We start from the raw sequence: 15,091 nt of genomic DNA, 5'->3' as shown, positions 1-15,091 counted from the left end.
TACCTATAAACATAATAATGCTTGATGTCCCGCCCTCGTTTTGGCTCCCTTGGGATGTGTACGTGTGCCCACTCCTTTTACAGCTGGCTATCTTCCTCTTCGAGCTCTCACTTATAGTGCTTGTTAATTAATTTATCTTTCTCAAGGAACTACAATGTATTTTTGACCATAGGTCAACATACTGTATAGTCTAGTGCCACCAAGCAACATTCCACTGAATGAAAAAAATAATGAAAAAAAAAATAAACCTTTGTACTTTAGTTCACTTTATTGGGAGCTAATTTCTCTGGATGTTTTTAAATAGCTAGGATTGATAGAACTGAAGCTTTGTATACAATGTATGTTTTTATTTTATTTATAATTTTGAGCTTCAATATGTAAATACATTTTCCACACAGCCTACATTACAAAGCTACAATATGTGTTTGCGTGTTTGATCATTCCCTGTCTCTTGCACATTCGTATTTTCACACTCAAATCACCTCAAAAGAAATTCCGCTCCCCACATGTATAAGTGGAGCATGTGTCAAGTGATACAACTTGCTCTTGAATTATTTTATTTTTTACGTTTTCCAACAAGTATTCCCACAAGAGTCAACTGAGGAAGGACATCAGGATATGGTTGTGATTTTGAATGGAAACTAAAAGGTGTTCACTTCAATTGTCATCGGCAATTGAAGTGACAGTCTTTCCTTGGTGTGCCTAAATAAACAAACCCAACATGGATTGCATGCTCTCTTGGCCCATAGGCTCACAATGCTGCTTTCAAGTAATTGAGGTGAATGATCCCTTTAAGAGGACAGGTGTGTCTGTAAGACAGGGGTGTATTCACTAGGAACCAAACACAAGAAAAGGGGCGAAACAGGGAGGGACCTCTCTGAATTTGTCCTTTAAGAATCTCTTGTTTTTATTGCAAAACTTTTTCCGTTGCAAGAGGTTTTACTATGGTGTGGACGAATGAATACACCCGTTGAGACAGGTGATAGTGGAGAAACAGGAAGTGAAACCTTTCACACATAAACAAACTGGTTTTGCCAAAAGTCTGCTTATGGCTTTTACAACTGGAACATGAGAGAAGAGAGAAAAGTATGTCGTAAGTGTTGACATTGAAAATCTTTTAAGACATGTTTTGAATTAAGTGAAAGTGAGTTTATTCACAATAGATGAACACTATGTACTCTGTCTGGTTTAGAATGCTAGCACGCTAAGCTACTAGCATGTCCTATTTGTGTTTTCAAAAGAATACAGCCTGGGTTTCTTTCTTTCTGTGTTTTAATAAGTCTTAAACAGACACATTTCATTCACTTTAATTTAGTTGTGATTTGAGTCTGAGTCAAAAATACTCCACAGGCTTTCCTGACTGATGTGATGAACTTACACCTGCTTCCTGTAGTTCTGTCATTGGCAGGTAAGGCATCTCTCCTCCCTCAATTTTCTGACAGGGGCTTTAATGTTGACTTCATTGAGTACCCTAACCTAAAGCTGACCAAAAGGGTGTGTCTGTAAAAAGAATGCTGATGTGTTTATTTTTAAATTGTGGGAGAGGTTGGAGTAGTAGCTCTACATTTTATTTGGGAAATTCCAAGGTGACAGAAACAATGACTCCTCCCCAGCTCGGCTGCATTCTTAGTCCGTGTGTGCTACTGCAGAAGTGAAAAATAAAGTCACACACTCATCTCTCCTTCTTGTGAATTTATTCAACGAAAGATTCGGCTTAACAACCTTTATCAGTTTGTGTGATATTGTACCACACAATGTCCAATGGCTTATCAGCTCTGCCATGCCTGTGTCCCAAATGGCACCCTATTCCCCACATAGTGCACTACGTTTGACCAGAGCCCTATGGGCCCTGATCGGAGCCCTATGTAGTGCACTATAAAGGGAACAGGGTGCCATTTGGGACACATCCTCTGAGTCATACTTTCTCTATCCAGTATCCACCTCTACTGAAGTCAGTTAGGCACTGTGTTGTTTTTAACAAGGCTTTAAAAGTGTGCTGTTGTTTTACTGCAAATTATCAATGAGGGAACCTCGGTGCAATTAATCTCAATGTTTGTCCTTCTTGTGCACACCTTGTAAAGTCAATCCAGCGTGACTGATCAGGAGCATATTGATTTTATTTAGTATAATTCATCTGCTGAAGACTTGGGGCCTTTAATATGCTTGTAAAGTATTTAGATAATTCCCCCAACTATATACCCCTCAAACTCTCTCATACCAGTGTTATAACAACCTGTCATAATCACTGTAAGAAAGTAAGCAGTAAGCAAGCAAAGAAGTTATAAGCAGTGTATTCCTTTCTTCTCCCCCCTCTCCTACCATCCAGTATTCCTCTCCGTCGCTCTCTCCCAGGACCTGGTCTCAATCCAGTTTAAGTCAGATCCAGTCCTGGTGCAGACTGGCACTGATGCGGTCTTCACAGTGGTCACAGTGTCCCAGGTGTTTTCCATCACATGGGGGTACCCAGGTGGGGAGACCCCCCTGGGGCTGTGGGTGGGGGGCAGTGCGGAGCTCAACACTGTGACCCAGTACCAGGGCAGGGTCACCATCACAGCCACTCAGCTCCATATCAGCAGTACCCAGCTGGGAGACGCGGGGAACTACACAGTGCAGGTGGACCCCTCACCCACCACGGGCCTGGCCCAAAACACCAGGTCCATACAGCTCAGGGTGTTTGGTAAGGAGGGAGTGAAGGAGGGTGGGAGGGAGGGAGGGAGGAAAGTAAGTAGGAATGTAGTGAGTGATGTAACGAGGGAGGGTGGGAGGAAGTGAGGGAGTGAGGGAGAGAAAGAAGGAGGGAGGATTACAGAAGTAAGTGAATAGCAGTGGAGGAAAATTGAGCATGAAAGTGTAATGTGATTATAGCCACTTGATTGCCCAGACCTGTTAGTGTTTGTTATTACTGTTCTTTTTAGTTACAGATAGCACTTCTATCTATATGGCCCATATTTGACTTAGCAGTCCTAGCGCTTATTGGCATTATGAAAGCCACTTTTGCCATCTGCCGCTTTATTTAACATCTGCTCCCATTTCTGGATGTTGTTTCTTCTCCCATCCCTCCATTATTTTCATTAAACAACATTTGTTTAGGCAGAAAACACTAAGCTTCCCTCTATTTTTCAGCTTATTTTAATGCTTGAATTGAATCCCCCTCTGTTTGTGATCACACTGTGAAAGCCCAATAATGGCTCATTCAAAAGCTCTCCCTGTGTGTATCTCCCAATCAGTCTACTACTCCAGTATTTACATTCATCTCACTAGCCTGGTCCCAGAATTGTTTGTGGCATGATAATGACCATAGGAGTTGACAATTACCATAGGAGTTGTCATGACCATAAGAGTTGTCAATGACCAAAGGAGTTGGCAAGACACCACAAACAGATCTAGGACCAGTCTATAATCTCCCTGCTTCTCTTCTCTCCCCACCCTAGATGCAGTAGATGGCGTGACTATGTTTGTGCCGTCAGTGGCTCTGGAGGGGGGCAATGTGTCTTTGCGCTGTACCTGGACCAAGGGGACAGAGACCAGTGTGCTGTGGGGTAAAGGGGGCTCTGCTCTCACCTCAAACTCCAGGGTAACTATCAAAGGGGGCGACCTGGTGATCAACCCGGCCACGAGGGAAGACGCCGGGGTCTACACCTGCACCGTTGCTAACCTCGTCAGCGCTCAGACTGCCTCGAAGAACCTCACAGTTTACTGTGAGTCATTACATGCCTAGCTGCTAATGCTAATGCTAATAACATAAGCTAATTAGACTCTCACACAGTCTCACCAGTGAGCATGGCCGGATTACCGACTTGGCATGCAGGGGTAATCCAGGGGTAATTAGATAGCATATGAACACGTGATAAGCCATGGCAAAATGTGTAGAATTGTAATTAACTGGAAATTTGCTTAAAAACTGCAACATTTTCTCTCAGCCTCATAATGGCAAAATGTGTGGAATAGCATGGGATTAGCTACATACTGTAACTTCACAATTTTCTCTAAACCTCATCCCACTGCTGGCTTGCCTCTGAAGCTAAGCAGGGTTGGTCGTGGTCAGTCCCTGGATGGGAGACCAGATGCTGCTTGAAGTGGTGTTGGAGGGCCAGTAGGAGGCACTCTTTCCTCTGGTCTAAAACATATATATCCTGAACAAAAATATAAACACAACATGCAACAATTTCAACAATTTTACTGAGTTACACTTCATATAAGGAAATCAGTCAAATGAAATAAATAAATTAGGCCCTAATTTATGTATTTCACATGACTGGGCAGGGGCGCAGCCAATCAGAATGAGTTTTTCCCCACAAAATATCTTTACTACAGACAGAAATACTCCTCAGTTTCATCAGCTGTCTGGGTGGCTGGTCTCAGACAATCCCACAGGTGAAGAAGCTGGATGTGGAGGTCCTGGGCTATCGTGGTTACACGTGGTCTGCGGTTGTGAAGCCGGTTGGACGTACTGCCAAATTCTCTAAAACGACATTGTAGGCAGCTTATCATAGAGAAATGAACATTAAATTCTCTGGCACAGTTCTCCGGCAACAGCTCTGGTGGACATTCATCATGTCAAAACTTGCTCCCTCAAAACCTGAGACATCTGTGGAATTTTGTTGTGTGACAAAACTGCACATTATAGAGTGGCCTTTTAGTGTGCAATTTTATTTAGAGAAATACGTTTTTTGTGCTTATGGAAAAATGCTGCGATTTTTTTGTTTCAGCTAATGAAACATGGGACCAACACTTTACATGTTGCATTTTTATTTTTGTTCAGTATAATAATACCCCAATGCCCCAGGGCAGTGATTGGGGACATTGCCCTGTGTAGGGTGCCGCCTTTCGGATGGGATGTTAAACGGGTGTCCTGACTCTCTGTGGTCACTAAAGATCCCATGGCACTTAACGTCAGAGTAGGGTTGTTAACCCCCGGTCAACTTAAAATAGGGGGGGTGTCTTATTTGAGAAGTCAGGGTAGTCTTCCATGTTTTAGTCTGTTTTCTTTTGTTTGGTGCCTAATGCACACGACCCAGCAGCTAAAATGCTAATGCTAATACTATGAGCTAGTTGTTATACTAGCTAGCATTACACCAAGTAATGTAACTGCCAGTTAGCCACAGAAGCGCATCACTATATGGGCTACAGGGCTAATTTGCATTAGCATACCAACCCCAGTAATATTGATCCCATGCATTTTGAGGTGAAACTTTACTGTGACAGTCTGTGAGCCACAGGGTTTGTCTGTGAGTCTGTCTGTTGATGTTCCTCCCCCCTCCGCCTCCAGATGGTCCTGACACCCCCGTGCTGAGCAAGGCTTCTACAGCAGACTGTGTGGGAGGAGCAGACGCAGTGGTAGGCCAGACGATCCGACTCATCTGCGTGTCCGACTCCCTGCCCCCCGCCACTTTCTCCTGGCAATACAACAATGAACCCGTGGCGTCTGGCCAACCGGACAGTGGCGTGTTCAGCCTCCAGACCTTCTCCACCAACCAGAGCGGCCAATACAAGTGCGTGGCTAGCAACGCCATCACGGGCATGACGTCGGAGCAGGGGACGGACCTGGCAATCGTGGGTGAGTTATGCGGGACGAACACTGGCCTTGACCACTGCCATGACTCATTCTGGTGACTGTTAGTTTTGGACGGCGCAGCGGCATCCATCTTTGAGTGGAGAAAGGGGAACATTTTGGCACAGCCTAGACAATCAGCGAAAGATTGATCAATCCAAATGCTCTCGCAATGAGACTCTAACTATTTTTCTATGACTTTCAGCTGTCTTCAGTGATCTTCCCTTCATTTCCACCACTCGTTCTCTCTCACCTCTCTTCCCCTGCCATCACTTCATCATACTCTTTCAGAAGCCTTGTTTGTTTCTTTTCCATTTGTCTGTCTGGGCTCCGTGTCTCAGACTCATTATCATTATTCATTATCCACCTGCTCATCACTCTTTCTGTCTCCGCCTCCCTCCCCCTCATCCCTCCACCTTCCCTCTGTCTCAGGCACATGCCTCAGTGCAGGGGCAGTGGCGGGCATTGTGATTGGCTGTGTGGTCGCTCTGATCTTAATCATCATAGCAATCTTACTCCTGGTGTGCTGGAGGAGAGGTGAGTGAGTGTGTCTGTCTGTCTGTCTGTCTAGGAAGTCCCCTGTGTAGCCATGGAAGTAATGCAATTATGTCATAGTAATATCTTATAAACTCTTTGTAAGTATTCACATTGACCTGTGTATACTATGCTCATGTAAACAGATGTTTCAATGTTTGAATACTGTATGTGACAATGTTGATTATTGCAGTTGACCGAAGACTGAAGGAGGCCACAGGCCAGAAGAGAAACCCAGATCCCATGCATGCAGTAAGACACTAATCTTTGTCCCAAAATATTATGATTCTGAAAGCACTTTATTTCATCAATGAACCCATTTCTGTCTTTCTCTTCTCTTTCTCTCTCTTTTTCAGCCCCCAGAGCCCCCTCCACATGGTACCCGGACTTTAGGCAGAGGCCGGCACTCTGACCCGCCGCTACACACACACCCTCACAACTTCTACACTGTCCCACCCGATGGCCATGATAACACACACACACCGCCACGCAACACTAAAACACTTCAACACAACGGCCATGCCAACAGCAATGGGTTCCCACACAATGTCCAACTTCAGAACGCCAATTCATTTCCACAAAATGGCAACTTGCAGGACCACAACACTTTCACACACACTGCTGCACCTCAGAATGCCAACACACTCCCACAGATGACTCAAAACAACCCAAACAATCCAAACATTCTCATACAAGCGGGTTCTACTCAGGTTGGTGTTAACCTTAACACACTGCCACACAACCAGCAAAATAGCAATACACAGCTACCCACGGTTCATGTCAATCTCAACTCCTATCCAACCAATGGTCAACAACCCAACCAACAGTCGCAGCAACAATTTACAAGCCCACAGGACAGTACTATGCAGCGGAGTGCCAACATTGTAGCCAACAGTGCTAGTGCTCTTCAAGTTCAAAATAACAACCCACAAACGTTTATACAGACTGGACAGTCATACACCAATCCCAGGATGCAAATTGGCTTGTCATATCCTGGTGATCCTTCACAAGTTGACCACAGTAACTTAGACACTGATCCTCAAGTCTCTACTGGTCTTATTCCTACTGATTACACACACGGTGGTCGAAGTCACACTCTCCAGCGAAACGCCAACACACAGACCTACCAGAGGGACCAGGCTACTGATACCCAGCCTAGACACTCCAACCCAGCAGCGGCCAGCTCTGTGCCACGTGATGCCAGTCATGTCACACCAAGTGCCAGCTCACATCGCCAACAAATGCCTTGGGACCGTCTGAGGGGCACCCCGGCGTACCCCAATGACTCCCCCAGAAGGATACAGGCTTCCCCCGACAGCAGCTACACCTCTGATAGCACAGAGTCCCCGTCCCAGGATAGACGATCCCAACCACACACCCGGAGGAGCGGGCCCGGAGCACAGACCCAGAGCCCCCCACGGAGCCGATCTACACCCAGGAATGCTGCACCAACGGTGGGCAGACAGGCCCAGAACCTCCCCCACACTCATGGGACGAACACTCAGCCTGGGGCTCCAAGCCACACACAGTCACATATCAATCCCCATGCACACGATGCACCAAGGCAGAGAGCCCGTCAGGACGTCAGAGCTCAATCCCAGATCACAGTTCAGACCGTTTCTCAAAGCCAGACTGGCCCCAGGCAACACAATGCCTCACACAGCCACCACAACTCCCAGCCACAACCACAGGGACCAGCTGCTCCACAGGGACTAATAACCACCATGCCCCGAGGCACCGCACTCGACACTCAGGCTCTCGCCAATCCAAATCACTTCCCACAGACACAAACCGGGATTCAGTATGGTAGGGGAAACACACATATGGTACCACAGCACACACAAGTCCAGAGACAGATAGCAACACAAGGTTGGGGTTCAGAAACACAGCCTGTTACACAGAACCCCAGTAGCCTCACTCAGACGGCCCTGGAGATGCACACACTAACGACCCCTAACCCTTTTCACAACCGTAACCACCAGACACAGGCCGCCCTGCTCAACACCCAAGCTCGAGGCCGTAACCCTGGGCACCAGCGGCCCCCCACGCCCCCTCCCGTCATCCCTCTGGCTCAGTTCCAGACTATTCCCAGGGAACGCGCCCAGCACCGGTCCCCAAACCGGGGCCCCACTGGCCCTCTCAGGCCCCCAGTCAACGTACACACCGCACAGAGACACCCCGGCGCTAGCATGCCTGCCAACCTGCACTCTGGAAATGCCCACCACGTGCACGCTGATAACATACACAGGCACGGCCAACATACTCAACATGCCCACAGGAACCCTGCCCACCCACGCCAGGTAAGTGAAACACCAAAGTAGTGTTTGATACCAGAGACAACCGTTCTCATATGTTTGATATATGTTGATTAGCCATTTAATGTTTCATTAATCGCCACATGGCTCTCTTTCTCAGATGTGTGATCATTATGCCTGTCTCATTCTGTCATGTCATTCTCTGTGTACTTAGTTGATAGTTTGTTTGGTTTCCCCACCTCTCATTCTCACTGACAGTTAGTTAGCGTCCCAAATGGAACCCTATTCCCTTTATAGTGCACTATGTTGAACTAGAGCCCATAGGGAGTAGGGTGCCATTTGGGACGCACATTTTGTGTTGTGTATAATATGTGTGTCATGGGTAGATTTGCAAACCTACCGGTAATTTTCCCAAGTTACTGTAATCTTCTGTAATTTGGTAATTAACTGGCAATCTATGGGTATCTGTGGTAACTGTGGTAATTTACACTTAACTTGAAAAATATTTATTCATATAGTATTCATTTTTTATATCTGTGGGCATATTGTCCATGAGTTTATAGTGGATAGACCATATGGTTCAAGAGAAAATAGCATAATTAATGAAAAAAAACATCTAATCAACTATGGCATTATTTTCAATTAACTCTGCAACTCTTCCAACTATTGACTTTTTTTGGTGCCAAAACATTAACAACAAAGACATATTGACATGGTAAAATAAATGTATGAAGGATATCTAATGCTGAAACCCTCATATTAAACACCAATGGTATTCACTAACTTGATGGTTTATATTCATAATCATGTTTTATAGTTTAGTCATTTATTTTGTACTTGAAAATCTTATTTTATTATGTTATATGTTTTACATGTGATAATGCCACGCAGGGGAACAGAGATAATTGCAGACACCTGTGAAAATCTGAAGTACCCAAAAGAGCCACTAGATGTCTTGTGATAAATTACATAACATCTTTGAAACTTCTAAAGTCTCCAGTAATATACCCTCCCATCACATCCCTAGTCACAGGGAAACTTGCCATGCAGCTTTTATAGTGGAGGCTGCACTTTTTATTGAGTGACAAGTATCTTTCTGCTGGAGTAATGACAAGAGTATTTGGCAGGGATACAGCGAGGGTAGTTTGGCTGGGTGTTTGTCTGTCTATACTGTACCAGTGTTTCAGTGTCAGAATTGTGTCAGTGGCTATGTTGAACATGACTTGTATATAATTAAGGGCTTATTCTTCCTCTTCAACAGCAGACCCACCAAGGGAGGCCTAGACACTGAGAGATGCCAATGGACACACACACACCAGCAACTGACAAGAGGAGAAATACCAAGCATGGATGACTATGGGAGCCCCACTCTAAAGCAATGGAGACCAAGCAAAAACACACACATGCGCACGTGCACACACACACACACACACACACACTATCACACACACTTCCCGCAGTCGACTCCCCCTGCCTGTCAAGTGTGTGTTATCTGTTGATTTTCAACAGTACCAACAATGACTCACTGGAAAACTCACACAGATTATCTCTGAAGCACCACATACCCAAATAGTGGGAATGAGAAAAGGGCCTTATTGAGGCGAGACACTTCAGGCCGTGTGTACGTGGCCTCTCCCATTCAGCGTATTCAGAGAGAGAATGAGACACTACCACAACAATGAGAACTTGAGATGTTTGCATGAATGTCTTTGTGTGTTGCTCTTTGTGACTAGAATGAACAGTAAAAAGGAAAGATAAAGAGAGCCATTGCTGGACGGATTCCAGTTGATTGAATGGACTTGGCCCCTGGGAAACTACTGTGTGAGAATTCTGAAGGAAAAAACCCCTCTGTGACTTGCTTTATTTAATATTTCCATGGAAGTATTTATGTGGTGCCTTTCTGTTTACAGATGCTTCTCTTGACACCGCTCAATTAACGGGATTCGACTCGGCGCCTCGACTTCGGAAGCAATGCTCAACTAACTATGAAGGAGACCCCACAAATGGATGGGCCACTTATTAATTAAGAGCTTTTATGCGACTTAAATGACTCGGAAAATAATAACGCCCATGCGTGGAAGAGGTCAGCACAGAGAAGCTGCTGAGCTGCCACGTTTCCCCTGACTAAGCAAAGCAAAACAATTTGCTCGGGGACTACGATGCTCTTTTGTGTGGGGGATTGGCACATTAAAAGTTATCTCTTTTGGAAGGAATCTTAGTTTTCTTTGGAACAAAATGTGTATTTAATGTTTTTATTTTTCTGTTACGTGGTATGTTGGACTGCCATTGATGGATCGCCGTTTCTTTGTGACTCAGGGAGGCTGTTTTATACTAAAATGTATGTTTCATGTGAATACAGAATAGAGTGTAAATAAGGGGTCTCGATTGAACATAAAAAAAAAATCAGGACCATATGTTTTATTGATGATAATAAAGTATTTAGATTGCCCCACGTGGTGTCTTGTGAATGTCTATCATTGGGAGGAGATTATTTACATTATATGACATTCATTTTGATATAATGTTGCCTACCTACTGGTATAATCTTAACTGACTTTGAAATAATCTTGGCCTCCAGCCATTCTGATCATCTTCAGCTGTTACAAATATTCCCAGAATATTGTATTTATTAAACAGTTTTTAAGTTGAAGAATCTGCACTGTAAAAATGTCTTCTTAATTTACAGCATTATACTGACACCAGAGTTGCCAGATGAAAACTGTAATTTTGCTTTACAGCAGAGATGCTGTAATATATTTTACAGTACTATTTTCCTTACTGTAAAACATTTTACAGCATTCCTGCAGTAAATTTGGGCACATGATTCGATGGCAGAATTTATTGGAAGAGTCATGGTTGATAGAGTGAATAAGCCTACTGAATCTCAAGCCATATCTTGGAGCAATAGCAATAAGGAAGATATGTTGACCTCTGCATTCAGGACTAAGAATAGGAGAAAGTCCTTCAGAGAAATTAGTGGCTGTGTTGAACTTTTGAATCCTGTTTTGTATGTGCCGACACTCGGTGAGTAAGAAATGTTGAATTGAATAATACACCGTTTTTTTTTGCTGAGTATGCAGACTCCTTTAGGGAGTTGTTGATTTTCCACATTAGTGAAATGTATGTCTGTTTCCTCAGCTTGATATGGCGGAATTAGGAGTTTCTGGCTTGCTGCTCTATCAGTCCCTCAGCACAGCTCCCACTTGTGAGTATGTCAAATACAGCCCTGCTCCACAACTGCTAAGGTAGAATGACTTTGTACTGTTGAGTAATGGTAGAAAACATATCATAGTTATCCTCCAAAGCTAAATGACTGTCTGTTATTCCCAAATGATGGGAATATGTCACGTAGGAAGACTACATTGCCTACTGTATATGCTGATACTGCTCCTTTCCAGAACTCAATTTGCATGTACATTTAATGTGGTTGTTTTACTCTCCTTCCATGATTTACTGTGTTTGCTGCAGCAAATTTTAATTGTTTATGTTTCCCATTAGAGCAATACATTAGCGTACGAAACAACAAGGTAACAGGAGTCTATGAGCAAAATCAGCCTTTTTGTTGTGATTAAATTCCACAATGGTGTGTGTGTGTCTCCCCTTTATCACACAGTGGCTCCACCCAGCCCTCCTGACTCAGACATGCCAGTGCTGCTCATCGTGTGTGTAACCCTTGCTGTGGTTTTGGTGGTGGGTTTTCTGGGGATCTACTATGGCTTCCAACGCCACAGGTAGTATAAACCCTTCAAATGTATTCTTCCTTCTTTCCATGAGGAAATCACTGATCTGACACATTGATTAAAGCAATGGGGAACGCATTCTTTCACCTATCCACTCTTGTACTGATCAGTGATTACCTCAAGGAAGGGAGTAAATAAATAAAGTATTTTAGAGGTATTCGAACAGGGCCATTCACTCACTGCACAGATATAACCCACATGGTGGTAAGTCTCCTCTTCTTTCCAATCAGTGCTAAGAAAAACATGATTGACGCCACCAGGAGACATGGGTCCATGAGGATGAGTCCCGAAGTAAGGCTTAAATCGTTCTCATTTTGAACACCTATCTATTACGTTTTCTTTTCTATTTCAATTCCATTTTAATGCATGTCTCTCTTTGCAGGGACTGGTTGGAACATAGGCGTGTTTGTCTGCACAGGATGTGCCTCTGCATGCAAATGTATTGGTTGAAGCCCAGTAGCAACATGAGTTGTGTTCCCAATGGCATCCTATTCCCTATATAGTGCAATCATTTTGACCAGAGCCCTATGGGTCCTGGTCACAATTAGTGTACTTTAAAGGGAATAGGGTGCCATTTGGAAGGCAACCATAACTTCAACAATATCTGCAGTTAAGTATCAAATCAGTCTGTCTGCAATAAACATTTTGAGCAGCAAAATCAGACAGGAGTTTTTATGTATTGTAACTCCATTGTAAATCCACTAGGGGGAGCCAAATGTGCAAGAGAGTCACTTTAAGGGCCTAATCGATTAGAACCATTTCCTTTGCCTCTAAGGTATTTTCCATTAGATAGGATTTTAAAGCACTGCTTGTTCAATACCACAAAATTAAAACAAAAGACTTGAGCCATAGGCAAGGAAACCCTTGGCTACAATTCAATAAATACACTGAAAACAGATAACTGTGGTGAATAGCAACAAGGAAATCCACAGTCATGTTTAGCTCGTCTAAAAATGATCACAGTCAGATATTGATTTAAACCACAACAGAGAAAACAGAAACCCCAGAGAGTGCATGCTAGGCCTATTTGCTGGCTACAGAGAACGTCAACAATTCTAAAACTGCCATTGGTTATTTTTATAATGCCAGACATACCGTAGCAGAAGAGCATCCACTGAAATATGAATATGAATGAAGTCAACAAATCAAATATAAATCAGATCAACAAACAAAAAACAGTCTTGTGTTTTTAATAGACGCTTTCCTGCTGTATTCTTGTTGATTTGTAAAAAATCAACAAATCCATTTGTGATCATACTGTACCACCAGCATAGAAATACAGTACTGGTTGAGGTTTTTAGTTCTGGTCATCGTCTTATCTTAAAGTGTCCATCAGCAATCAAAACAATAAAGCATTTTCCCCACCCCTGTTCTGGCAAAAAGCTGAGGGATGGGGCTGGAGAAATGTAACCACTCTCAAATTCATAACATAGCTATGGATGCAAGGACTGACCATCCACGATGTAAAAATTCTAGTTCTAACCATGTTTTGAGGCTATATAGTGTTTGTTTACATTTACTTTGTTTACAAACATTGGAGTAAAACAAGCTTATTTTTGGGGTTCTGATGGTACGATAGTTGAAGCTCATGAGGCATTTACAAGTTATATTCTTCAAGCATCAATGGGTACATATCATTAATTCAAAAGTCAAAAAATGGATGTAGCAACTCCAGATTGCCCCTTTAAAGGCACACACATAGTCCCCTGTAGCTCAGTTGGTAGAGCATGGCGCTTGCAACGCCAGGGTTGTGGGTTTGTTTCCCACGGGGGGCCAGTATGAAAATGTATGCATTCACTAACTGTAAGTCGCTCTGGATAAGAGCGTCTGCTAAATGACTAAAATGTGAAAAAAATGTAAAGGAAATATATTTATATTTATTCTATTTATGTATTACCATTGTGCATTAATTTATTACCAGGGAGTGGTTAGGCAGAGGCCTATCAGCTGTTATGAGGGCATAAGAAAAAACACATCTTAAACAATCCATTGTACTGCTACTGTAACATCCTATTGGCTCAGAAGTACTCTACCCATATAAATAAAATGTATATTTCTATGGCTCTATCACAGTAAGGCCTTGGGAGGCATGAAAAGTAATTCAACCATTGTTCAACCATGTTGTCTTAGAGTTGACGGTAATGCTCCTCAGTTTGTTAAGGGCCTCTAAACAGCAGAATGACAATTATGAAAATGACAATATCAAGAATTGAGACATATAACATATCTTAGGACCCATACTGTCATGCCCTGGCTCTGGGGACTCTTAAATGTTGAGCCAGGGTGTGGATTTTCCTATGTTTAGTTGTTCCATGTTTTCAGTCTAGATCGTTTAGATCTATGTTGGCCAGGGTGGTTCCCAATCAGAGGCAGCTGTAGCTCGTTGTCTCTGATTGGGAACCATACTTAGGCAGCCTGTTTTCACTAGTCATTGTGGGATCTTGTTCCGTAAGGTTTGTTTTGGTGTTAACCTAGGACTTCACGTATCGTTTGGTTTGTTGTTTTGTTCGTGTGTGTACTTCAATAAATAAAATGTACGCATATCACGCTGCGCCTTGGTCCGCTTCATCCAGTAACGATCGTGACACATACCTAAATATCTTAGAATATATCTTAGAATTATTTCTGTTAATAACACATTAACTTGAGGTCTCTTGAGGGCAATAGAGTCATCACAGCTGAAATCTTTTCACATAGTGTTTCTGATTACACAATCTTTAATTATAGCAGCCGATTTTTGAGTAGCCCCAACACTCACAATCCATGACTGTATATACTGTATCAAGGTCAGAATAAACCTGATCTCATAAAGCCAAAAGCCTGACGGATAATAGCTACAACTCCAAGGTCTTGCAGGAACTCATTGGAAGCTCGGACAATGACTCAGTGACAGACACAAGAGTCACATTGTATACCCAGGTCTGGTGAGAGAACACAACGCGGCAATCAATGCATGAATCAGCCGCTGTAGACAATCAACCACGGTGCATGGCCGAGCACGAGACGCAAGC

The 15,091-nt window shown here is 43.4% G+C and overlaps 1 protein-coding gene across 1 annotated transcript; it reads left to right on the top strand.

Moving 5' to 3' along the window:
• The first annotated feature begins 906 nt into the window (after positions 1-906).
• Positions 907-10,898, top strand: LOC121558145 (mucin-6). The gene is made up of 9 exons (XM_041871617.2): positions 907-1,093; positions 1,351-1,408; positions 2,327-2,677; positions 3,432-3,698; positions 5,270-5,557; positions 5,984-6,088; positions 6,279-6,337; positions 6,442-8,385; positions 9,602-10,898. The coding sequence occupies exons 2-9, from the start codon at positions 1,369-1,371 to the stop codon at positions 9,629-9,631; spliced, it is 3,084 nt and encodes a 1,027-aa protein (XP_041727551.1). The 5' UTR covers positions 907-1,093; positions 1,351-1,368; the 3' UTR covers positions 9,632-10,898.
• The last annotated feature ends 4,193 nt before the right edge of the window (positions 10,899-15,091 follow it).

The sequence above is a fragment of the Coregonus clupeaformis genome, unplaced genomic scaffold (genome assembly GCF_020615455.1).
Source record: "Coregonus clupeaformis isolate EN_2021a unplaced genomic scaffold, ASM2061545v1 scaf0726, whole genome shotgun sequence".
NCBI lineage: Eukaryota > Metazoa > Chordata > Actinopteri > Salmoniformes > Salmonidae > Coregonus > Coregonus clupeaformis.
The sequence above is the reverse complement of the archived record's forward strand: the minus strand, read 5'-3'. Positions and strand labels throughout refer to the sequence as shown.